This window comes from Mustelus asterias, chromosome 19 (assembly GCF_964213995.1).
Source record: "Mustelus asterias chromosome 19, sMusAst1.hap1.1, whole genome shotgun sequence".
NCBI classification, from domain to species: Eukaryota; Metazoa; Chordata; class Chondrichthyes; order Carcharhiniformes; family Triakidae; genus Mustelus; species Mustelus asterias.
The window spans coordinates 50161966-50189463 of NC_135819.1; the positions used below are offsets into that span (position 1 = coordinate 50161966).

At 47.4% G+C, this 27498-nt stretch overlaps 1 protein-coding gene across 1 annotated transcript in view; it reads left to right on the forward strand.

Moving 5' to 3' along the window:
* The window catches only part of tafa5a (TAFA chemokine like family member 5a), a 422341-nt gene extending 398380 nt beyond the window's left edge, over positions 1-23961 (forward strand). Inside the window, exons 3-4 of the mRNA XM_078234613.1 lie at positions 23036-23163; positions 23938-23961. Of these exons, the coding sequence (XP_078090739.1) occupies positions 23036-23163; positions 23938-23961 (152 nt within the window). The remainder of the gene's footprint in view (positions 1-23035; positions 23164-23937) is intronic.
* Positions 23962-27498: the final 3537 nt, after the last annotated feature.

Consider the following 27498-nt stretch of genomic DNA (forward strand, 5'->3'; position numbering starts at 1 on the left):
CCCCACCCTCCCTCACCCCCCCTCACCCCCCACCCCACCCCCCCCACCCCACCCCCCACCCCACCCCCCCCACCCCACCCCCCACCCCACCCCCCCCACCCACCCCCCCTCACCCCCCACCCCACCCCCCCTCACCCCCCACCCCACCCCCCCCTCACCCCCCACCCCCCCCCCCACCCCCCCTCACCCCCCACCCCACCCCCCCCCCACCCCCCCTCACCCCCCACCCCACCCCCCCTCACCCCCCACCCCACCCCCCCTCACCCCCCACCCCACCCCCCCTCACCCCCCACCCCACCCCACCTCGCCCCCCACCCCACCCCCCCTCGCCCCCCACCCCACCCCCCCCTCACCCCCCCCCCCCTACCCCCCCTCACCCCCCACCCCACCCCCCCCCCACCCCCCCTCACCCCCCACCCCACCCCCCTCACCCCCCACCCCACCCCCCCTCACCCCCCACCCCACCCCCCCTCACCCCCCACCCCACCCCCCCTCACCCCCCACCCCACCCCCCCTCACCCCCCACCCCACCCCCCCTCACCCCCCACCCCACCCCCCCTCACCCCCCACCCCACCCCCCCTCACCCCCACCCCACCCCCCCTCACCCCCCACCCCACCCCCCCTCACCCCCCACCCCTCACCCCCACCCCACCCCCCCTCACCCCCCCACCCCACCCCCCCCACCCCCACCCCACCCCCCTCACCCCCCCCTCACCCCACACCCCCTCACCCCCCACCCCCCACCCCCCACCCCACCCCCCCTCACCCCCCACCCCACCCCCCCCACCCTCCACCCCACCCCCCTCACCCCCCACCCCACCCCCCCTCACCCCCCACCCCACCCCCCCTCACCCCCACCCCACCCCCCTCACCCCCCACCCCACCCCCCCTCACCCCCCCACCCCTCACCCCCCACCCCACCCCCCCTCACCCCCCCCTCACCCCCCACCCCACCCCCCCACCCCACCCCCACCCACCCCCCCCACCCCCCCTCACCCCCCACCCCACCCCCCCTCACCCCCCACCCCACCCCCCCTCACCCCCCACCCCACCCCCCTCACCCCCACCCCCCACCCCACCCCCCCTCACCCCCCACCCCACCCCCCCCTCACCCCCCACCCCACCTCACCCCCCACCCCACCCCCCCTCACCCCCCACCCCACCCCCTCACCCCCCACCCCACCCCCCCTCACCCCCCACCCCACCCCCCCTCACCCCCCACCCCACCCCCCCTCACCCCCACCCCACCCCCCCTCACCCCCCACCCCACCCCCCCTCACCCCCACCCCACCCCCCACCCACCCCCCTCACCCCCCACCCCACCCCCCCTCACCCCCCACCCCACCCCCCCTCACCCCCCACCCCACCCCCCCTCACCCCCCACCCCACCCCCCCCCACCCCACCCCCCCTCACCCCCCACCCCCCCTCACCCCCCACCCCCCTCAACCCCCCACCCCCCCTCACCCCCCACCCCCCCTCACCCCCCACCCCACCCCCCCTCACCCCCCACCCCACCCCCCTCACCCCCCACCCCACCCCCCTCACCCCCACCCCACCCCCCCTCACCCCCACCCCACCCCCCCTCACCCCCCACCCACCCCCCCTCACCCCCCACCCCACCCCCCCTCACCGCCCACCCCCCTCACCGCCCACCCCCCCTCACCCCCCACCCCCCCTCACCCCCCACCCCCCTCACCCCCACCCCACCCCCCCTCACCCCCACCCCCCCTCACCCCCCCTCACCCCCCACCCCACCCCCCTCACCCCCCACCCCCCCTCACCCCCCACCCCACCCCCCTCACCCCCCACCCCCCCTCACCCCCCACCCCCCCTCACCCCCCACCCCCCCTCACCCCCCACCCCCCCTCACCCCCCACCCCCCCTCACCCCCCACCCCACCCCCCTCACCCCCCACCCCACCCCCCCTCACCCCCCACCCCACCCCCCCTCACCCCCACCCCACCCCCCTCACCCCCCACCCCACCCCCCCTCACCCCCCACCCCACCCCCCTCACCCCCCACCCCACCCCCCCTCACCCCCCACCCACCCCCCTCACCCCCCACCCCACCCCCCTCACCCCCCACCCCCCCTCACCCCCCACCCCCCCTCACCCCCCACCCCCCTCACCCCCCACCCCACCCCCCTCACCCCCCACCCCACCCCCCCTCACCCCCACCCCACCCCCCCTCACCCCCCACCCCACCCCCCTCACCCCCCACCCCCCTCACCCCCCACCCCACCCCCCCTCACCCCCCACCCCACCCCCCTCACCCCCCACCCCACCCCCCCTCACCCCCCACCCCACCCCCCCTCACCCCCACCCCACCCCCCCTCACCCCCACCCCACCCCCCCTCACCCCCCACCCCACCCCCCCTCACCCCCCACCCCACCCCCCCTCACCCCCACCCCACCCCCCCTCACCCCCCACCCCACCCCCTCACCCCCCACCCCACCCCCCTCACCCCCCACCCCACCCCCCCTCACCCCCCACCCCACCACCCCCCACCCCACCCCACCTCACCCCACCTCACCCCCCACCCCACCTCACCCCACCTCACCCCCCACCCCACCTCACCCCTCCTCACCCCCCTCACCCCTCACCCCCCCTCACCCCCCTCACCCCTCACCCCCCTCACCCCCCCTCACCCCCCCTCACCCCCCCTCACCCCCCCTCACCCCCCCTCACCCCTCACCCCCCCTCACCCCCCCTCACCCCTCACCCCCCCTCACCCCCCCTCACCCCCCACCCCCCCTCACCCCCCTCACCCCCCACCCCCCCTCACCCCCCCTCACCCCCCCTCTCACCCCCCACCCCCCCCAATAAATTTGGCTTCAATTGGAATATTGTGCCCAAATGTGATGACCACACTTTAGAAAGGATGTGAAGACATGAGGGAGAGAGAGCAGAAAAGAATTATGAGAACGATTCCAGGAATGAAATACTTCAGTCATGTGGATAGATTGGAGAAGCTAGCATGTTCTCTGTAAAGACGCGGAGGTTGGGGGGAGATTTCATTGAGATATTCAATATCGTGAGGGGTCCAGCCAGAGAGAAACTGTTCCCTTTAACTCAAGAGTCAATTACCAAAGAACACTGATTTAAAGTGAATGACCAAAGAACCAAAGGCCGTAAGAGGGAAAATTCTCCCTCTGTGATTTGGAACACACTGCCCACTAGTGTGCTGGAGGCAGATTCAGTCATGGTTTTCAAAGAGCAATTGGATAATTATTTGAAGAGAATGGATTTGCAGGGCCAGAGGGAAGGGGCAAGAGAGTGGGACTAGCTGCGATTTCTTGCAGAGAGCCAGTATAGACAAAACAGGCCAAATGGTCGCCTGTTTTATGCAATTTTTCTCTGATTCTCATATTGACCCACTCACCTATGAGTATTGGCCTGCTGTAGCATTGATTACATTTCCCATAACCCTTTCTTTTTAACAAGAGTAAAGGGAAAGTTCTTATTCAGTGGGGTTTCTGTTCCTGGATGATTTTCCACTTCAAACAATCACTCTGGACATCAGGAAGACAGCAATAAACACGGAGGGATGGAACTTTGTTATGATGTGTAACATGTCTCTTTATAGCAACACTCTCAGAAGTCTCTCAGAAGGGATCGGTGCTGGGGCCTCAACTATTTACCATATACATAGACGATCTGGAGGAAGGGACCGAGTGTGGGGTAACAAAGTTTGCGGATGACACAAAGATGAGTGGGAAAGCAAATTGCGTGGAGGACACAGAGAGTCTGCAGAGAGATTTGGATAGGCTAAGTGAGTGGGCAAGGATCTGGCAGATGGAGTATAACGTTGGTAAGTGTGAGGTTATCCACTTGGGAAGGAACAATAGTAAAATGGACTATTATTTAAACGGTGAAAAATCACAACATGCTACTGTGCAGAGGGACCTGGGGGTCCTTGTGCATGAATCACAAAAACTCAGTTTGCAGGTGCAGCAGGTAATCAAGAAGGCAAATTGAATGTTGGCCTTTATCGCGAGAGGGATGGAGTATAAAAGCAGGGAGGTCATGCTGCAACTGTCCAGGGTACTGGTGAGGCTGCACCTAGAGTACTATGTACAATTTTGGTCCCCTTATTTAAGAAAGAATATATTAGCTTTGGAGGGGGTACAGAGAAGGTTCACCAGGTTGATTCCGGAGATGAGGGGGTTAGCTTATGAGAAGAGATCGAGTAGACTGGGCCTGTACTCATTGGAGTTTAGAAGGTTGACGGGAGATCTTATAGAGACATATAAGATAATGAAGGGGCTGGACAGGGTAGAAGCAGCGAGGTTATTTCCACTTAGAATGGAAACAAGAACTAGGGGGCAGAGCCTCAAAATACAGGGGAGTCAATTTAGAACAGAGTTGAGGAGGAACTTCTTCTCCCAGAGGGTAGTGAATCTTTGGAATTCTCTGCCCAATGAAGCAGTAGAGGCTACCACGTTAAATGTGTTTAAGTCACAGATAGATAGATTTTTAACCATTAAGGGAATTAAGGGTGATGGGGAGCGGGCGGGTAAGTGGAACTGAACCCACTATCAGATCAGCCATGATCTTATTGAATGGCGGAGCAGGCTTGAGGGGCCAGATGGCCTACTCCTGCTCCTATTTCTTATGTTCTTATGTTCTCATGTTCTTTTCCTGCAGCTTTTTGGCAGCAGAATTTATTGTTTGAGGGTGGTGTGCCAGCTACTTCTTCATAGAATCATAGAATCCCCACAGTGCAGAATGAGGCCATTCGGCTAATCGAGTCTCCACCAGCCACAATCCCACCCAGGTCCTATTCCTGTAACCCCACATATTTATCCTGCTAATCCCCCTGACACTAGGGTCAATTTAGCATGGCCAATCAACCTAACCTGCACATCTTTGGACTGTAGGAGAAAACCGGAGCACCCGGAGGAAACCCACGCAGACACGGGGAGAATGTGCAGACTCTGCACAGACAGTGACCCATGACTGGAATTGAACCTGGGTCCCTGGTGCTGTGAGGCAGCAGTGCTAACCACTGTGCCACCGGGCCGCCCAGTTTCTGATTCTGTCTTCCTTATTTGGAAAAGTAGGATGAAGCTGAAGTTGGCTTTTAGCATGAGATTGTCCTTTTTTGGAAGCCCCTATGAGACAAATTGAGTTGTTCTTGATTGCTGTTGATGTTAGGGACTTTGATTTGTCGCTGTTGAACTGACTGTCCTATTATTGATGCTTTATGGTGCACCACAGCTGGACTGCTGTGTTTGTCTTATTGAGTAGTGATTGCGTTGCTGGACTAATAATCCAAACTACATGGGTTCAAATCCCACCTGAGCTGTTTGGGAATTTTTAAAAAATCTGGAATATAGCATGAAAAGTCTAGGTTGTTGTTTATAAATCCAAATGATTTACAAATGTTTTTCTGGAGAGGAGAATTTTGATCCTTATCTGATCTGCTCTCTACATGACTCTCTTCTGACAGCAGGGTGGTGGAATTTTCGTTGCCCTTAGAATTGACCGAACAAAGTACTCAGAAGTATTAAAACCCCTGGAAAGAATACCACGTAGACTAAAGCAAAGGCAACCAGATATCAGCAATAAATAAGCACTGGCCTTGTTTGTAATGCCCGCACCCTCGAACAACCTTTTAACTTTGAGACATTTCGAAGGCATGCTGGGGATTAAATTGGTCTGCACCAGTTTTGGATCGTGAACCGGTGACATGTATGCTGGTGCTGCCACAAGAGGCTGGATACTAGCTAATAGAATCATCATAGAATCCCTACAGTGCAGAAGGAGGCCATTTGGTCCATTGAGTCTGCACCAACTCTCTGACAGAGCATCCCACCCAGGCCCTATCCCTGTATCCCCACAGATTTATCCCGCTAATCCACCTAACCTGCATATCTTTGGACTGTGGGAGGAAACCAATGCAGGCGGAGAAAACCCACGCAGACACGAGGAGAACATGCAAACTCCACACAGTCACCCAAGGCCGGAATTGAACCCGGGTCCCTGGAGCTGTGATGCATCAGTGCTAACCACTGTGCCACCATGGTTATTATGCATAATCTTAAATATCTTTGTGAACTACCAGCATGTATCATGTCTCTAGAGGCAGCACGTCTGTACAATTGCCCGTGCAATTTCAGGTGATAGCACACATAATGCTGAAGAAACACGCACACACAGCTTTACAGTGCAAGAGGAGGCCATTCGGCCCATCGAGTCTACACCAATAACAATCCCACCTCGGCCTTATCCCCGTAATCCCACATATTTACTCCGCTAATCCCTCTAATCTATGCATTCCGGGGCACTACGGGCAAATTAACATGGCCAATGCACCTAAACCACACATCTTTGGGCTATGGGAGGAAACCGGAGCACCCGGAGGAAACCCTCGCAGGCACGGGGAGAATGTGCAAACTCCACACAGACAATGCCCCAAGTCGGGCATCGAAACCAGGTCCCTGGCGCTGTGAGGCAGCAGTGCTAACCGTTGTGCCATTGTGCCACACCTCAGCTGATGGGACCATTCTCCAATGATGTATGACATGTGTTCACAGTGAGGTCAGAGGGTAGATGGACAACCACCACCGCATGTTCTATGATGCGTTACCCTCGGGTAAGTATTGGGGGAGGGGATGTTGGAATGACCATCACCAGTCCTGTTTAGCTACAAAACACTTGATTGCATCATAGCTATACTCCAACAATTTTCTGTATAGCAAACAGTGTTTACGAAAATGTAACTATGAACTGTAGATTAGTGAGAGCTGGTTCTTAGCCTGCTAAAATATGAAGATGGAGCAAAGCACAGAAATAAGAATTATTTATAATACTTTCAGACAGAATGAACTAAAAGCTAGTTGAATGCTTATTTCTCTCACAAATGTACATAAAGGAAACGGATTTGAAATATTCAAATTTGAAATCTAAATGCTTTTGAAATAATTCAGCAGGTGAAGTTTATTTAATGAAGCATGATATTTTCTTTCACTCTTTCACTGGTCGGATGAAAGATCTAAAATTACCATCTGTTATGATGACCATGGGGGATCGTCAATAGATCTCCCCATGAGCCTCATACAAGTACAAACTCCACTGTTGGGTGAGTGGAGGATCGCCCAATTGGGAAGGAGAGATTGGGGGTTGAAAACCTGCTGGCTCCACTCAAGCCAGCAGTCAAAGGACTCCGGGGCTGACCTGTACACCGTAGCCACAGGAGCTGTACTTTATGCACATTGCAAATAAAAAGTGGTGGTGATGGAAGACTGACCTCACAGAAGCATAGAGTCCCTACAGTGGAGAAGGAGGCCATTTGGCCCATCGAGTCTGCACCGAGCAAAATCCCACCCTGCCCCTATCCTCGTAGCCCTGCTAGTTCCGCTGACATTAAGGGTCAATTTAGCATGGCCAATCTACCTAACCTGCACATCTTTGGACTGTGGGAGGAAACCAGAGCACCCAGAGGAAACCCATGCCTCAGTGAGATTATTACACCATAATCTTAGACGCATAATATCAAAATGAACAGTCTTGTAATGGTAACTGCTAACTGCTGGTCTTGTGACCGTTATTTTGAACTGAAGTGAAGGATTTGGTTTGCATTGAAGTAGCAAACTAAAAGGAAATTTCCACCAGTGTTGTGTGCCTGATGATTTATGAAGGCAAAATGTCCAACTGCCCAGTTTTATACATTGTGTAAATGAAGTGGTGCCAGATTGATTAAGTTGGTTGGAGGATATATCTTTGCATCCCAGTCGCGGTTATGTGCTAATTATCTACGCTATCGTCCCCACACATTAGTGAGGGAGCATTGAATTGTCAGCGGTGACATTTTCTACATGGGATATTTAATGGAAGTCCCAACTGTTGGTTCAGGTGGACGTTAAATATCCAAAATCTATCAAATAACAGAAAAAGGAATTTAAAAAGAGGAATGACTCTCACAATCACCTTGTGCAGTAAAATGCATAAAGATTAACTCAGAGGTTCCATAACATACTCCATCCTGTAAAAGCCTCTTAGATTCTGTCTTCTCTTACTCAGGACTGTTGCAGAGGATACAGACCAGTTGGCAATGTTCCAAAAGAAACAAGCAGAAGTGGACCATATTGTCCCTCAAGACTGCTCCGCTATTCAACAAGATCATAGTTAAACTTCCACATCATTTTGTATTTTTGGTCAACTCCTTAAAACGTATTCCATTGTCTATGAGTTCTGCTGCCCAGGCACAGGATTACTTTGATTTATAAAGACTTTCAATGCTCGTCAGATGAGGTCACATCTCCTCGCTGTGGAGAAACCCTACCTTTTCCTACCACATGTCTCTGATTGAGCAGCTACAAGGAGCATATGCCTGTCAGGCTGCTTGTGTGTAAGGTCTTTCTCACACTGGGGAAGTGCAAGATAGTGCAGATCGTCTTTCTGGATTTCCCTCACACAAACCACTCTCTAAGAGTGGTGCTGAACACAATCGTTTGTTCCCAACTACATCAGAAAATAACCGAACCAACAATATCCCTTGATCCTGAAGTGAATGAAAGTAACATTACCAATATGTGCAACTATATTATCAAAGTGCCTTCTTGTAAATGCGATGTCAAGAATACAGAATGCTACTTCCTTAAGATGAAAACCAATGTTTGATTCTCACTATAAACCTCACTATAAACCAATTACAAACCTGTAAACAGGTGAGAATGATGCATAACAAAATAATAACTGGTCCGTTGAACTTGTTCTATAATGTGATCCTGCAAAGGAGCATAATGAATCCCATCCGAACATGCGTACGAACATTCAAATTAGGAGCAGGCCATATTTGGCCATTTCAATCCTGCTCCATCATTTGCTAAGATCATGGCTGATCTGATCTGGCCTCTACTTTCCTGTCTACTTCCTATACCCTTTGACCCCCTTGTCAGTCGATCATCTATCTAACTCTGCCTTAAAAATGTTCAGTGACCCAGCCTCTGTTGCTGTCTGGGGAAGAGAATTCCACAGAGTAATGATGCTATGGGAGAAAGATATACTCGTCATCTCCATTTTAAATGGACTTAACCCCTATTTTTAAATGGTGTCCCCTCTCTCTAATCTCCCCCATAAGGGAGACCATCCTCTCAGCATTCATCCTGTCAACTCCCCTCGGGGTCTTGCCTGCTTCAATAATTTCACCTCTTGTTCTTCGAAACTCCAGTAGGAATTGGCACAACCTGTACAACCTTTCCTTCATCCCAGGAATCAGTCGAATGAATTTTCTCTGTATTGCTTCTAATGCAGTTATATCTTTAAATAAGAGATCAAAACTGTACACTGTACTTCAGATGTGGTCTCATCAACCCCCTGTACAACTAACAAAACCTCCCCACTTTTACATTGCATTCATCCTGCAATAAACAACAACATCTCATTTGACTTTCTAATCACTTGCTGTACCTTCAAACCAACATTCACGTCTCAGGACGGTCAGATCCCTATGCACTGCAAAGGTCTGCATTCTCCTTTATTTTGCAAGCTTTTTTGTGTTACCTGCAAATGTGGACAAGTTCACTTTTCCCCACATTATACCCTATCTACCGATTTTTTTTTTCTCACTCATTTAATCTATCTATATTCCTTTGCAGACCTTTTGTGTCCACTTCACAACTTCTATCCACTATTTCCTCACTTCCCATTTAAATAAATCAGACTCAGTCTCTAGAGAGCACCAACACTCACTTTAGTTCCTCTTTTCCTTTTTAAATACCTGTAGAAACTCTTCCTATCTGTTTTTATATTTCTAGCTAGCTTTTTCTCATGCTCTAATAATTATTGTTTTAGTAATTTTTTGCTGGTTTTTATATTCTATCTAATCTTCTGACCTGCCACTAATCTTCCCAGAATTGTATGCTTATTCTTTCAGTTTAATACTGTCTTTGACTTCCTTATTCAGCCACAAATGATGAATCCATTCTTTTCCTCAATCTTACTTTCTCACTGGAATGTATCTTTGCTGAGTCTAATGAAATATCTCCTCACTGTCTAATTTACTGACCTACCCCTTAACCTAATTTCCGAGTTCACTTTAATCAGCTCTTTAATTGCTTTATTTAAGTTTAAAACTCGAGTTTCAGATGTGTGCTTCTTTCTCGCGAACTGAAGATAAAATTCAATCATGTTATGATCACTGCTACCTTGGGTGGGTCCCAGTAATAGGGAACGTGAGCTGGGTTTAGACCATTATGACACAGGTTAGTTTTACCCTGCTGATGATAAAAAGTGTTGTTGCAATAGTAGTCCTGTCCAGTACGAGAGGAACCGCAGGTTCTGACATTTGGTGTATGTGCTTGGCTGAGGAGCCAATGGTGTGAAGCTACCATCTGTGGGGTTATACTGAACGCTTCTAAGTCAGAATCCTGCCTATGCTTTGAGGTCATGAATTCATTGTCTCTCATTTCACATTACCAGGTCTAGATCAGGCTACTTTAAGAAACTGTCCTGTGTGAAACCACCTCGTTCATTTTTAAAAAGCCAGTGCTCAGAGTGGACCGGGCAGACCCAAATCCATTCCTTGCCTGCTCCAAAAGCCAAATTCAAATTAAATTGAATCCAATTCAAGCTCTCCACAAGGGAGACAAACAAGGTCCAAGCTGACGGTAAGTCATTGCATCCCATCTTGGGCTTGATCTGACGCTTGATCTTAGCCGATTCGTTCAATCTATATGTAGTTTAAAATCACCCATTATTATTGCTATACCTTTCTCACAAGCTCCCATTATTTTTCCCTGTATATCCTGTCTATAAGCTACTCCAATGTTTTAGCCCAAAGATGTGCAGGTTAGGTGGATTGACCATGCTAAATTGTCCTTTAATTGAGTAAATACATGGGGTTACAGGGCTAGGGCCTGGGTAGGATGCCCTTTTGGAGGGTGGGTGCAAACTCGATGGGCCGAATAGCCTCCTTCTGCACAGTAGGGGTTCTGTGATTCAAGTTTCCTGATCAATTTTCCTCCTTTAATTAACACTACCTGAGAACTAGGATTATCTCATGACTCATCTTATCTCGGTTTGTTGGATTTTGATACTATCTCCCGGCTGTTGTGTTTATCAATAACACCAGAATCTGCATACGTCTAAGTAATTCATTGTGTAAATTGAGGCCACCCAGAAGTTTCCTTTTCTTTCAAAACGATTGTGCTCTGTATAAAAGCAAGTATCACTTTCAAATGAACATGAGTCTTCTCCAGTGCAACAACTGAGAAACTTCCTGTACATCACAGAGCACAATTGTTACATGTGTGACCATGTGTTTTCTTGTAGGGGAGCTCAGTAGGATATTAAGAAAATCTATTCAACAATGTGTTATTCGTTTTGTCCTGATTGACATATGAATGTGTTTGAAAAAAGCAGTTTAAATGCAAAATCATGTGAGACCTGATTACAGGAGATTATCAGCTGGATTTAGAAATGTTTCTATTTATCAGGAAATGTAATGAGGAAAGTGAGCTTCATTGAACTGCCGAACTCAATGTAAAATATATTTTGATGTTGCAGCTTCAGCTCTGTACAACTCAACACACTGTATAGTTACAGTGGGCTCATCTGTAAAACCAACTGTATCTGTTGTTAGAAAGAGGTTGCACAGAGCATGTTGCCAGCGCAGGTGAAGAGGAGAACAGGGGAAAAGAACCAACCTGCAAATGATGGATTTTCTCAAATTTCTGGATTCCATCGACCTATTTATTTTTGAACAGTAGCTCTGTGAACGCTCTACAATAACGTTGTCTGATTTTGAGAAGAAACTAAGTATAGCCACTGGGGCTAAAGGGATCAAGGGATTATGGGGGGGGAAGGGGAGGAATCAGGATATTGAATTCGATGATCAGCCATGATCAAAATAAAAGGCGGAGCAGGCTCGAAGGGCCGAATGGCCGACTCCAGCTTTTTGTTTCTCTGTAACAGGGAGGTAGTGTTTATGGTCTCAACAGGGTAGGAGACTTTTGATAAGAAATACGTGTAGTCTGAAGGCTTGGTAACATTAACTTAAAAAAACACAATTCTAGCTTCTACAGTGTTGAGGCATTTATTCTTCTTGGCTGCTATGGATTGTTTGTGCAGTATAACACACTGCGACATATGCAGTCAACAAGTGGCAGCCTTGTGGCTGTGCCTAATTGGTTGAGGATGCATTTAAATCATTTTCCTAATGAAAGACACATGCTCTTTAATCCCCTGTTCCACTGAGTGGTGTCTTTGATGTAAATTAGATGCATTATTGTACGTTTTTTATTCAATCGTGGGACATGGGTGTCACGGGCTGGCCAGCATTTGTTGTCCACCCCTTGTTGCCTGTGAGCTGTTGAGAGTCAACCACATTGCTGTGGCTCTGGAGTCACATGTAGGCCAGACCAGGTAAGGATGGCAGATTTCCTTCCCTAAAATACATTATAGAATCATAGAAAGCCTACAGTGCAGAAAGAGGCCATTTGGCCCATCGAGTCTGTACCGACCACAATCCCACCCAGGCCCTACCCTCATATCCCTACATATTTACCCGCTAATCCCTCTAACTTATGCATCTCAGGACTCTAAGGGGCAATTTTTAGCATGGCCAATCAACCTAACCCGCACATCTTTGGACTGTGGGAGGAAACCGGAGCACCCAGAGGAAACCCACGCAGACACGAGGAGAATGTGCAAACTCCACACAGACAGTATCCCAAGCCGGGAATTGAACCCAGGTCCCTGGAGCTGTGAAGCAGCAGTGCTAACCACTGTGCTACCGTGCCGCCCATTAGTGAACCAGATGGGTTTTTCTGACAATCAGCAATAGTTTCATGGTCACCAGTCGATTCTTAATTCCAGATATTTTTTATTGAATTCAAATTCCATCTTTTGCCATGGTGGGATTCGAACCTGAGTACTCAGAACATTAGTTGAGTTTCTGGATGAATAGTCTTGTGATAATACCACTAGGCCATCGCCTCCACATTCATAACTAGATGCGTTCAGTTCATAATTAGATGTTATATACGCTTATATATGTAGACAAACTACATCACCAATAAAGGTAGAAATTCTCCAACTTCACCCGTGGCGAGGATTCTCTGGTCCTGTTGCAGTGAATGGAGTTTTGGCTGAGCGTCAAATTCTCAATGCTCGCTGGCAGCGGGGGGGGGGGGGGGGGGGGGCGGTGTACAAGATTGGAGAATTCCAGCCAATGTGTTTTATAGATCAACTAATTCCTTTGCTGAAACCCGTGAAAAGCAGAAACATTTAGAGCGTGCCTTGCCACAAGTATGCTGCTTCCTTGACACCATTGATTGGAGACTGCAATGTCTTTGAATGCAGCGCTCTGAAGTATTGCTACTGGAGGCGATTGGATTGTGTTGGGTAAGGTCGTTAACACAATCGGGATGGTAGCATTTATTGACATTGTCAGGATTGAAAAAACACTTAATTATCTTTCAAATCTTTGACGCACTCAACACTCTGAATTCAGGTGACACAAGCGCCACCACCTGCCCCAGTTCACTTGTATTGGGAAAGTTTTGTTTTCTGGAACAATCTAAAGGCTGCAATTCCCACTGTTGAATAATGGAGCGTTCATAACAAAATTAGAATCTTGTTTTCAGATTTGAACACCACCAGAAGGTCACACTGTCAGTTAAATCTAAAAAAAAATTAGACTCCAAGATTCTAAGCACATTTTTCCCAGCGCCTCTCTGCTTTGTTAGTATCTACAGTTCAGTGAAATTCAGTAGCTTTTCACCTTAGTTCCTATCTGGAGATGGCAGCGTGTGCAATCTGTTATCCAGCCTGTCACATTTCGACTTAATCCCTCAGAGGAATGTGGTAATGATGCTACACAAATTCCAAAAATGACACTGGTAGGGAATTATATATAAAGTAACTTTTTTTTATTTTTGTCTGCAGCTACGTATTATATAATGAGTGCATAGGATTGCACATCCTGTTCGCCTTTCACCCGTTCAGGCGCATTCTGATTCCGACGCTGGTTTTCAGAGTAACACACTTGGATTGTACTTGCTAGTATTCGCAATTATGGTCAGAAAATTGCAACCTAAAATGAGAATGGCGCTAAAAGCTGGCTTCAAGCCAGAAGCAGGTTTCAAAACTGAGACATTGGCCAGGAGCACAACAATCTGTCTGGGAACACATTGAAGAAGGGAAAAAACTGACTCAGGAAATTCTTTCTTCCCCCGATCCTGTCAGATTCTGGAACTTTCCCCTCTCATGGCTAACAGACTCCAAATCCTTTTGTGCTCCTGGACCCCACAAAATCCCTCCTTTAATGTCACTAATCTCCCCAGTGTTGCGGTACCTCAGGTACCCCTTCCAATCTGAGGATTCCTTCTTGCGCTGTGAGATTTCAGAATATTCCCACAGCTCTTGGACCTGTTAGATCCCTTTACTCACCAGTGCTTCGACAACCTAGACACGCTTTCTCTCGGTACTGCCAAATACTGGTCTCTCCTCCCAGCTGTCACACGTCACGGTCCAAAACCACAGTAATGCTGAGACAATCCTTCCATGCTTTAAGTAACTGGGATAGCCCTTCCATAGTTGCCAGGCTGTCCTTTCTAGTGCAGTCAGAAACTGTGCCTCCCCTCGCCAGTACCTCTAGACACCGGAATACCTCTGTCCAGTGCTCCCAGAAACCACTGCCACCCTTCCCCATTTTGTTACATATTTTGAACACCCTTCATTAATGTTTTAATACCCAAGGGCCATATTCCCAACTGCCAAACCCCAGGAAGCCACACCTCAGTGCTGCTGAGCATATGTCCAACGTGGTATATCCTGCTGTTTATGTTGGCCTTTTAACAGGAAGTGATAACATTGAATATGTGGATAAAGGAATGCAGAATAAACCAGGGCCACTTACTGATTGAAATAAACTGAAATGCAATCCCCAGAAGCATTGGCAAATTTCCCAGAGTACCATATGATTAAAACACCGGTCCAGATTTTCGCCCCCGGGTTTGGATTTTCCGTGTCAGAAGATTTCCCAGCTCAGCAAACCTGACCTATAAAAATGGCCGCCTGTGGATGGAGTTTTCAGTGAGGGGTGCGGACTGAAGAAGCGGTCAGGGCGGCTGACTCCAGAGCAACTCCACAGATTGCCGGTTATGGAAACAGCATGGCACAAGGCCTTCCTCTGTGCTCCGACCCTGTGTTTAATTAAATAAAATATAATAACAAAACAAAAACATACCTCCAGCCCTCCCCTTCAATCTTTTGCCATTCCACACACTCCCTATGCTCCATTCATACCAACCCATGTCCCCCAACCATCCCTCACGGCCTCTCCCACCCATTCCCTCCACCCCCATTGCCCCGTACCCCTATGCTAACTTAGTGCCAACTCATGCCCCATCCCCATCCCCTTCCATGCCAATTCACTTAGTATCCTTAGACAGTTCCTTGACAGCTTTGAAAGTTCCTTGACAGCTTTGAAAGTTCCTTGACAGCTTTGAAACTTCCTGGGTAATATTGACAATTTTAATACTTCCTGACTACCTTTGACACGCTTAAAAATTCTTCGACAGCTGGATAGTTCCTCGACAGCTGGACAACTTTTTTACAACTTGGCATTCCAATGAGTTTGTGTGTAAAAAGTGCATAATCATGTTCACATTTAACAATCCCAAAGAGTGCTTTACCTCCCTCAAAGATGTCCCAGAATTCTATTCAAAAGGTTACCTTATCTCTCCAACGTGGTACCCTGGCTATGCATAAGAAGGCCACACACACTTTATTTTACTACACTGGCTGCCATAAAGCAGGTTGCTTTAAAATGCTTGGTGAAACTGACAGGCAAGGGAAAAGGGAAGGGGATGGGATTTCACTGGTTGGGAGGGTTTGGTAGGCAGAGGTCAGGTCGCAGGAGGGCGGGGGAAGGGGGTGGTGTGGTAGGATGGGAGGTCAGAGGTTGAATGTAAGGGGGTGGGGGAGATCGGACAATAGTGGGGTGGATAGAGAGGTCAGACGTCGGTGGGTTGATGGGGGCACATCTTATACCTATTTTAATCTGCACGCTCCAGATTCTGCATTCCAGTTCTTCTAAAATCCCACTTCAGTGGAGACAGCGAGTGATTTAAATGGCTAACTGCCCTGGCAAATTGGACATGTGTAAACCCCAGCCCGATTCCAGCTCCTCCCTGAAGACACAAAATGCTGGGTCAGGGGCAAGACTTGGATTTTGACCATTTTCAGGGCTTTTGTCATGACGGAGAGCCCCTCTGTCGTGGCAAAACTCAGATCACTGTTTTTCTAGTTCTGTTACTATAACAAAATGCTCCATAACTTCAGACGAGTGTCAGAAGGTGATGGCCCACTGGAATTACATGAGTATAAATCACACTTATCTGCTCAGGAAACCTTTGTTCAAACCTCTGTTGGCTGGAGCTGCTTGGAACCTGCAGCAAAATGGTCTTTGAAGGTGCAACTCCAGTGAACTAAGGAACATAGAACACTACAGCACAGTACGGGCCCTTCGGCCCTCGATGTTGCGCCGACCAGTGAAACCACTCTAAACACCCTCTAATCTACACTATTCCAATATCATCCGTATGTTTATCTAATAACCATTTAAATGCTCTTAATGTTGACGAGTCCACTACTGCTGCAGGCAGGGCATTCCACGCCCTTACTACTCTCTGAGTAAAGAACATACCCTTAACATCTGTCCTATATCTATCACCCCTCAATTTAAAGCTATGTACCCTCATGTTAGCCATCACCATCCGAGGAAAAAGGCTCTCACTATCCACCCTATCTAATCCTCTGATCATCTTGTATGCCTCTATTAAGTCACCTCTTAACCTTCTTCTCTCTAACAAAAACAACCTCAAGTCCCTCAGCCTTTCCTCATACGATCTTCCCACCATACCAGGCAACATCCTGGTAAATCTCCTCTGCACCCTTTCCAATGCTTCCACATCTTTCCTATAATGCGGCGACCAGAACTGTACGCAATACTCCAAGTGCGGCCGCACCAGAGTTTTGTACAGTTGCAGCATGACCTCATGGCTCTGAAACTCAATCCCTCTACCAATAAAAGCTAACACACCATATGCCTTCTTAACAACCTTCGCTGTTAAGAAGGAAGGCCACACACCCTTTTTTACTACACTGGCTATCTTAAAGCAGGTTGGTTTAAAATGCTCGGTGAAGCTGACAGGCAAGGGAGAAGGTAAGGGGATGGGATTTCACTGATTGGGAAGGTTGTTTTGATAGGCAGAGGTCAGGTCGCAGGAGGGCGGGGTGGGGGGGGGGGGGTGGTGAGGTGGTAGGATGGGAGGTCAAAGGTTGGATGTAAGGGGGCGGGGGAGATCGGACAATAGCGGGGTGGATAGGGAGGTCAGACGTTGATGGTTTGGTGGGGGCACATCTTTGAAGTATCCCCCAAATCCAATGCTGGGGAGCCAGGAAGTTACAGGCCGATGTTTACGTAGCAAGACTACATGATGCATCCCCTTATTTAAGGAAAGATATTATTTCATTGGAGGCAGTTCAGCGAAGGTTCACTCGGATCATCCCTGGTATGGAGGGATTGTCTCATGAGGAAAGATTAAACAGCCTGTGACTCTACTCATTGGAATTTAAAAGAATGGGAGGTGATCTCATTGAAACATATAGGATTCCTAAGGGGCTTGACAAGGAAATTCTGAGAGGATGTTTCCCCTCATGGGAGAGTCTAGGACCAGAGGGCATAGTTTTAGAATAAAGGGGAGCCAATTTAAGACTAAGATGAGGAGGAATTTCTTCTATCAGGGGATTGTGAGTCTTTGGCACTCCTTACCACAGAGAGCTGTGGGGTCAGAATCCTTGTGTATATTTAAGGCTGAGATAGATAGATTTTTGATCAGTAAGGGAATTAGGGGTTATGGGGAAAGGGCAGGCAAGTGGGCGTGAGGAATATTGGATCAGCCATGATCCTATTAATGGCAGAGCAGTCCCGAGGGGCCAATGGCCTACTCCTGCTCCTATTTCTTATTGTCTTATTGTTTTATATGACTTAACACTATTTATTATCAGTGGTCTTATTACTGATACTTCTTTGGTATCACATCTCTTTAGTTATCAATTAATGTCTTACAGTGCGAACCACAAATGGGAATCTTCTCACAGATATTTTGACTCCTCCCTTTGGGCACCATTTTACCTAGCCGTAAATGTATTTACCCGTCACACTTACACTTGATGGCAGAAATTTCATTTCAGAAACCCGTAACAAACTTAAACAGAAAGGGTTGGCAATGTACCAATTAAAATGAAAAAAATTGAGCAACAAAAATGACTAATTAGGATCTGCTAAGCACGTAAAATTTCTAATCAACAAAGGAGATGTGAAGTGGACCCAATAAAGTTGCTGTAAATATTATTTTTGTAACTGCTGGGCTGTCGTGTTTGATTTCTCTTGCAGCAAAACATTTAATGGTGGAAGTGAAGTTTCTGTCAAACATAAATGACCTAGTTTACAACTTCATTACGGTTGCCTTTAAAATCGTCCATTTTTGTCTTTGAATCTCAGATTAATTTTTTATTCTTGGAGATGTCTTTGTTTCTATGCAGCCTGAGGCCACAGTTTGGGCTGAAATCTCTGGACATTCTCCTCGTTTGAACTTTCTGTCTCTCTTTTTTTCTTTTGATTTTGGTCCATTAGTCTGCATGGCTACTGACTAGTCTATCTGAACCTGCACCATTTTGGACATTTTATGTTTGACCATGTCAGCGGTTTCTCCTTGTTAAGCTTTCTGGCAGCTTTTGATGTTCTCTTTTTTTTTCCTGTGGGGGGGTGCAATAGAATTTCCTTCACATTCAAGTTAGGGTAATTGGAAATCTTGTAATTATTTTTAGAGGATATAGCACTAGCTCTAGAGGAAGCTTGTTTAGCAGACTGTTGCAAATAAGTCACACATTGATTTTAACAGACCGGAGCAGGGAAGGAGGGGGGGGGGGGGTGTCAGCATGAAATCATAGAGTCCCTCTCGTTCAAAAGGAGGCCATTTGGCCCATCGAGTCTGCACCAAAAGGTACCCAGGCTTAGCACATAACACTGCATAAAAGCAAATTACTGCGGATGCTGGAGAGTCATCTGGACTCGAAACGTCAGCTCTTTTCTCTCCTTACAGATGCTGCCAGACCTGCTGAGATTTTCCAGCATTTTCTCTTTTGGTACCACATAACACCATGTATCTACCCCACTAATCCACCTAACCTTTATAACTTGGGACACTAAGAGGCAACTTTGGTATGGCTAATCAACCTAATCCACATTGTAGACACAAACGGATCAATTTTCTTTCTGGTGTGGGAACCCGATGTCAGGATTAGTTCACGATGTGGTCCAGATAATTGCACTGTTAGTTTTAATGGAATTGCTGCTAAAGCCAGGAAGCAGGTTTGCCATCCAGTCAGGGATAGCAAGTGGGCTCCCCTGGGCTGAAACCCCTCCAGCAGTCAGTGATCAGCAACTCCACCAACTGAGGCGGGAGCTGTCAATCTGAACGATGCAATTACTGGGTTTTATCTTATTTGTAAAATGGTGGCCGCTGCCTGGGCATGGTCTTCAAGGGACAACCCCTTCCATTGGATGGCCCTCAGTGCAGCTTTGGGCTGGCAGCCATTGCAGGTCAGGCCAGGGGGGGGTATCCCTCATGTGTTCAAGTGCATGCCACAAACGCCCCTCCAACCCCCCCTTCCCCACCCCATCAGTCTTCTGACCCCTTTCCCAACCTGAGCTCACCACATTTGCCTGGGCGTGTTCGAGGCCGATGGGGGCTGTTTGTATGCCTACTGGAAATTCCAGCCAGTGCGGGAAAGGGGCCCTTAATAGGCTCTTCAATTACATCAATTTGCCCAAGATTGGCCACTTTCTGCTTGCAGACAGTTAGCCAATTCATGACCTGACCTAGCCTCCCTCAATCTAACTCAGGGCCAGGATAAAGGCACCAAACAGAATGGCAGGTGGCACCACATTGTGGGTCCACCTACCTCAAACCATAACCATTGAAAATTCAGCCTAATTCATCTATTGTTAGGAGCACTGGTGGGTCTTCTGGTATTGCTGCATCAGGTATGCACAAGTACAGACTCAAATCTTCCAGTGCATAATTATGTCAGCTGACGTCAGGCTTTATTTCAACATTGGAAACATTCCTATAGTTCTGTTTCCTGTTAGTGATTTGTTTTGCAAAGCCTATTCATATTTTTTGATTATTCCAAATAACCCTCTTTCCAAATTTTACTATTCTGATGTGCATCATTATCACTTCCGCCCCCATCCCTGTGCGTCAGTATAATCTCTTACTCAAACTCACCATGATTAACGCCAGGCAGATCAAGAAAGTGACTAGTGATCTGTTCAAACACAATATTGTTGAGAAGAGGAACATGTTGCCAAAGCTTTCTGTCTTGCACTTACCAGGACAAATGCAAGAATTCCACATTTCAAACAGAACACGACAATTTATATCTGCAGGGCCTGCAGTGTAAGTTGTTGCAATTGTCTGAAAATTGATATTCTGGCATTTGTCCTGATGTGTACAAGACAAAAAGCTTCGACAACATGTTTCTCTTTTCAGCAACATTCAAGTTTTGTGCTATGAAGTAACTATTAAAACAATGTACTATCCAGTTCTCACAGTCGCAAGGAACAAATGCTGATTGCAAGAGATTCTCAAAGCCCCATATGTTAGCACCGCCCAAATTTAGAAATTGGAAAGGCTTTCATCCTATTAATGTCTAGATAGTGTGTAATGCCAATCACTTTATCCCGTATGTCAATGCCAGACTCTCAGTAAACTGCAATGATACTTTTATCAAGTGTCTGCCTGTATAGAACCATTATAGAACCTTTATAACTATAGAACCATAGAATCCTGAGAGTGCAGAAGGAGGCCATTCAACCCATTGAGTTTGGACTGACTCTCTGAAAGTGCATCTTACCCAGGCCCAAATTCTACCCCCCCCCCCCCCATCCTCCGAAACTTGTGCATTTACCATGGTCAATCCACCTAACCTACACATCTTTAGAGTGTGAGAAGTAAACTGGAGCACCCGAAGAAAACCCATGCAGACACAGGAAGAATGTGCAAACTGCACACAGACATTGACCCAAGGCAGGAATTGAACCCGGGTCCCTGGAGCTGTGAGGTATTAGTGCCAACCACTGTGCCACCATGCCAACCCAGAGCTTGGGGACTAGGCAAGTAAAGGCAAGGCAACCTGTGGTGGAGCAGTCATGATTGGGAATGCACTCAAATGCCAGCATTAGAGGAGCGCAGATACCTCAGAGGCGTGTTGTACTGGGAAAGATTATAAAGATAGGGAGAGGCAAGGCCACAGGGAAATTTTAAAATCAAGATGTTTCTTGACTAGGAGCCATTGAAGGCTAGGCAAGCAAATGGGAAACAGGACATGCTATGAGATGAGCAAGATTATTGGATGACCTCAAGTTTACGGAGGGTAGAATTTGGAAGACCAGTCAGGCGTGATTTGGAATAGTTGAATCTAGATGTAACAAAGGCATGGATGAGGCTTTCAACAGCAGATGAGCAGGGAGAAGGGCAAAGTTGTGCAATGTTACAGAGGTGGAAAGTGGCAGTCTTAGATATGCTGCAAATGCGAGGTCAAAAACTCATCTCAGGGTGAGGTAAAGCTAAATTGGAAAAGTGCATTGGCCCCTTAAATGAAATATCCTTGAAGAGTTACAACAGACTGTATAGTGGACATTGAGATATTGCAGTGTAACTTTGAGTAGAAAAGGTGATTGAATATTTGCTTCGACAAAGGACAGCCTTAAAACCCAGATGCTGAGAAAAGAAATTGTGAAAGGGAAGGAGTACTGGATGTTGTGTATTGGTGAGAGTTCTTGGCTGAATCTCTTCTGTTGTGGCAGTTCTTGGAGTGGTGGAAGTGGCACTGAGTGCCTTTGGCACCTTGCTTCACATAGCCTGCACTAGGGGCTTGCTTCACATAGCCTGCACCAGGGGCTTCCTGCCTTCAGTGCCAAACAAACTTGACATCTGGTTTCTGTTAAAAGATGCATCTGCGAATCTTTGGAGCACTTCCAGCTGCTCCAAGATAACCCAGGTTGCTGCTACTGTAGACATTCTTCCAGGGAGAAAAAAAATGATGCTCCCCTTTAAGATCTGGCTGCAACTTTTTAAAGACTGTGCCATGAGCTGTATTTCTCTTCCTCCTGTTGGTGATTAACCTATTGGGAGCAGTCTTACTTCTCCAGACTCTCTCTATTGGAAACGAGGGGCCTGGAAGGAAATTGAAGTGAGTTAGTGGCACATTGCATATATTAATGATCCATTTCTACCTCACCAATGGGAGTGAAATCCATGCCATTATTTCTTAATACTAAGTGTAAACAAATCGCAAGAGGTCCATTAGCAGAAGTACTTTTATGAAATATCTGTGGTCATTACTAGTGAGGAATTAAATTCTTCCCCATCTGGCAGTCAGCATCAAGTGTGTACGCATAAATATGTGCATCGTATGTGTTTGCAGATGCATACATCAACTCAGCATATTGTCAAGGCTTTCAGTTAAACCAAGATCATACAGGTGGAAGTGATACAAGTGTTGTCAGTTTGCACCTACTTCCTGGTGGGGATGATTCCACAACATAAACAGAATTTGGCACTGATTTTGCACTCATCCTTCAGTTGTCAGAAGGAGGATTAGTTTGGTGGAAATGCTAATGGAATCCTGGCAGTCTTCTGTGGTTGCAATTAAAGAACATTGTTAGGGCAATGTCAAGAATGGATCATCTTATGTTCACAAACATCTAATGACAAATTCCGCATTCATCTTCTCCCCCTGGAAAGCTTACACGCAATAGGTATTCACGAGGGTAGAAATAGGATATGAGTGGAAAATTCATCATAAGTTAACTCGTCATTAAAAAAAAGCCTATTTGTCGGTTTGCATCCAGATCTGACTAACTGATCACAACTTCCTTTCAAAATGAATGAGCTGGATATGTATTTGAGCATGAACAGGGGAAATAATGCATAGCCTTCTTTGTTTTTCAGCACGAATTGTAAAGACTAGACAATGGTGTGAAATGCTTCCGTGTTTGGAAGGAGAAGGATGCAATTTGTTAATGAATAAATCAGGCTGGACCTGCACACAGCCAGGTGGGAGAATAAAGACAACTACGGTAAGCCATGGATCCAACTGACAGACTAATCAAGTCTGTGGCATTATATGGCTGGCATTCAGTGCCAATGTAATCAACTCTTTGCAAAAGGAGAAAAAAGACAGCAGGCAAGACCGGCTAAAAATAAACCGTTTGAATTGGTGTAATATTATTGCAATTACTCTTAAAAATGCAACTTCAAATCGCATACACATACAACATTGTTTAAAATGTTCAAAGATTTTATTGTCCTTGCTATCAAAGCAACAAGCCCACTCTAGAACAGTGTTACGAAGCACTAATTATGAAAAAAGATTTCTGTTTCTATTGTTCATGAAAGTGTATCATTTACAATTCAAAAACTTACCTGACCTTGCAGAGACAATAAGTAATGTTAACAGAATTGGCATTAGCAGACAACTGAATTAAATGTTCTGCATTATATTAAATATCTGTATGATTTTGATTGACTGTATATAATATTACTGTGACATAGGTTCTTATTGCATTTTTTACTTTAAGGTGCTGATTACTTGCACATTATTAACACTTGCCTGAATATTTGAGTTGGCAAAGGAACTCATTGGAAGAATAAGTCAGACGTTGTTCTGTTTAATGTGAATATATTAGTAGGAAGACAAGGCATAGCACAAATTACATACATAAATAAATGCAGCTCATTACTGAGAATCTGAATCAGTTGATGTGCTCAGACACTGCCAAGAATGCATTGTCATTATGTACATCAGCCCCCAGTCATTCTGATTATGTGTTAACCGCATTACTTTTTAACAGTTGGGCAATTTACACCCAGAGTGAATCCTGCTGAAGGTGCACACACCTTTATCCAGCGGGATCAGATCGTTCCACTAAGCCGTCATGTTCCCTCAGCGGAGAAGCACTCCCTTAAAAGCGGGTTGCATCAGAATAATGTGGGAGATGTAGGTTTACCACTGCTGCAGGACTGAGAGCCAAACAGCAGCCTTAATGGTCACCAGAACTGAGCTCTTACGGTTACTATCCCAATACTGTATGCAACCCTGATGCTCATATATGGGTCCTGTCTCAAAATAAAAGTGCTTACCATTTTGTTGCTTATAGGGATCTGACCTGGAGGGCCTGGCCATAAGGCTGTGGGTACTGTGTGCTTTGGCCTCTGCCAAGTGGAGACCAAATGAAATGAGAGACCCCATTACAATTGCATTTATATTCTCATGCTCCATGTCCTTCCTTCCAGGGATGGACGTTTGGATGCAATGCAAACCAAGATGAATGTGATGTCATGAGTCTCCAACCTTTTATTCTTTTCCTTGTGTCTTGAAAATATCAGAGAAAAATCACCTCTGCTATAACTCACAAATGGTGAACATTCAACTAAGGAATTCCTTTAATTTAAAATTGCAAGTAAATTCTTAGTGTTTGTTACAACAGCATGGGCAGCATGATGGTACAATGGTTAGCACTGCTGCTTCCCAGCGCCAGGAACCCGGGTTCAATTCCGACCTCGGATGACTGCGTGGAGTTTGCACATTCTCCCCATGTCTACTCGGTCTTTTGACTAAGATCAAGTGTAGTTATGCAGATGCTGCACTTGGTTGAGGTCATTGGGTTGCATTTAAGCTTCATTTTCATATGAAGCAATTTTTAAAAGCGGCATCTCGGCCTTTTGGCTAAGATGCAAATGAGATCAAGCCTTGGAGGAGGAAACCTCCGCCTACTCCAATCAGCTTGGCTCATGTAGATCAGGCCCAAGACAGGGTAAAGGGTTGCATGCCCAAGACAGGGTAAAGGGTTGCATACCCTGTCTTGTCAGCTTGGATCGGAAATGTCTCAACTTGTTGAGACTCTGAATTGGACTTGATTTGATTGAATTGGAAAAGTATTTTTAAAAAATTCTCCCCATGTCTACGTGGGTTTCCTCCGGGTGCTCCAGTTTCCTCCCACAGTCCAAAGATGTGTAGGTTAGGTAGATTGGCCATGCTAAATTGTCCTGTGAAGGTTAGGGGGATTAGTGGGGTAAATATATGGAGCTACGGGGATGGGGCCTGGGTGGGATGCTTTGTTGGAGGATTGGTGCAGACTCGTTGGCCGAATGGCCTCATTCTGCACTGTAGGGATTCGATGATTCTCATTTAAAACATTACAAAGTTTGTACTCTCAGTACGAAGCCAGCCTGGAAGTATCCAAGCTCCTTTCAGTCATTGTCCAAATTAACTGCATCATCTGTTTGTAATATATATATAAATGATTTGGAGGAAAATGTAACTGGTTTGATTAGTAAGTTTGCGGACGACACAAAGGTTGGTGGATTTGCGGATAGCGATGAGGACCACCAGAGGATACAACAAGATATAGATCAGTTGGAGACTTGGGCGGAGAGATGGCAGATGGAGTTTAACCCGGACAAATGAGAGGTAATGCATTTTGGAAGGTCTAATACAGATAGGAAATATGCAGTAAATGGCAGAACCCTTAAGAGTATTGATAGGCACATGAATCTGGGTGTACAGGTACACAGGTCACTGAAAGTGGCAATGCAGGTGGAGAAGGTAGTCAAGAAGGCATACGGCATGCTTGCCTTCATCAGCCGGAGCATTGAGTTTAAAAATTGGCAAGTCATGTTGCAGCTTTATAGAACCTTAGTTAGGCCGCACTTGGAATATAGTGTTCAATTCTGGTCGCCACACTGCCAGAAGGATGTGGAGGCTTTGGAGAGGGTACAGAAAAGATTTACCAGGATGTTGCCTGGTATGGAGGGCATTAGCTATGAGGAGAAATTGGAGAAACTTGCTTTGTTCTCACTGGAACGACGGAGGTTGAGGGGCCACCTGATAGAAGTCCACAAAATTATGAGAGGCATGGACAGAGTGGATAGTCAGAAGCTTTTTCCTAGGGTGGAAGAGTCAATTACTAGGGGGCACAGGTTTAAGGTGTGAGGTGCAAGGTTTAAAGGAGATGTATGAGGCAAATATTTTACACAGAGTGTAGTGGGTTCCTGGAACTCGCTGCCGGGGGAGGTAGTGGAAGCGGATGCGGTAGTGACTTTTAAGGGGCGTTTTGACAAATACATGAATAGTCGGGCAGCATGGTCGGTGCAGGCTTGGAGGGCCGAAGGGCCTGTTCCTGTGCTGTAATTTTCTTTGTTCTTTATATAATTTAGATCGCGCTACAACTGCAGTGATACAGAACACCAAAGCAATATTGTTATTGAAATTCTTTCAGGCTCTGCTGGCCTTTTGGTATGCCAGATCTAAGAAAGCCCAAGAAAACAAAACCTTACAAGACAAATGACAGCTGAAGGGCGGAGTTGGGGCCAGGAACTCACTTTGGAAGTTTCCAAACCTCTAGCTCCATTAGGATGCAGAATTCATTTGATAGCTGCAAGCAAATGGAAGCACACCAGTTTGCGCAAGTGCATCTGTGGGTCCTATTAGTGGAATCTAAACCAAGAAAGTAACCATTGCTCCTTTGCTGAGGGAATGGAGAGAACATTTTTAGCGTCAAGAAATGCCCAAAAAGCAGCAATGGGACACATTTCTGTGCACTTGGATAGGTGGGAACTAAAGGTGCTCCCTCTGGTGCCTGTACCCAGTAATAACTTGCCCCTTGCACTGACCCCACAAATTCCAATGGGATCAGCCAGTGCTCGGGGTCACTGTCAGAGGAACGGGGGAGTTTCTTGACCATTATTTTGTCCACAGTATTGATTCAAATGGTTGTAACATTTAAAGGCAGACAAAGATTTGTATTAAGTGCAAAAAAAACAAGATGTTGCCATGGGAATACACAGCTGACAGTTTTGTGTTAGATGGGAATTCTATTTTGGGTACCGAGACTTTGACTTCTTGGAGACCAAGGATTTTAATTAAAGAAAAGCTCATTGAGGGCCTTGACTCTATCTCCTCTGGAAAGGATAAAACTGTTATTCCTCCACAAGATAATTAGGTGAATCAATTATGATACCGTGTTATATATCGTATTTCCACTTTTTTTCATTACTGCCATGACATAGAATAGCATCATAGAATCCCTACAGAGGGGGGCCATTCAGCCCATCAAGCTTGCACTGATAACATGGGCCCTAACCCCATAACCTCACGTATTTACCCTAGCTAGTCCCCCTAACAGTAAGGGGCAATTGAACATGGCCAATCCACCTAACCCGTCCATCCTTGGAGAGAGGGAGGAAACCGGAGCACCCGGAGGAAATCCACGCAGACACAGGGAGAGCGTGCAGACTCTGCACATACCGTGACCCAAGACTGGAATTGAACCTGGGTCCCTGGTGCTGTGAGGCAGCAGTGCTAACCTCTGTGCAACACTGGACACAACATATACCTGGATGTTACAAGTTGT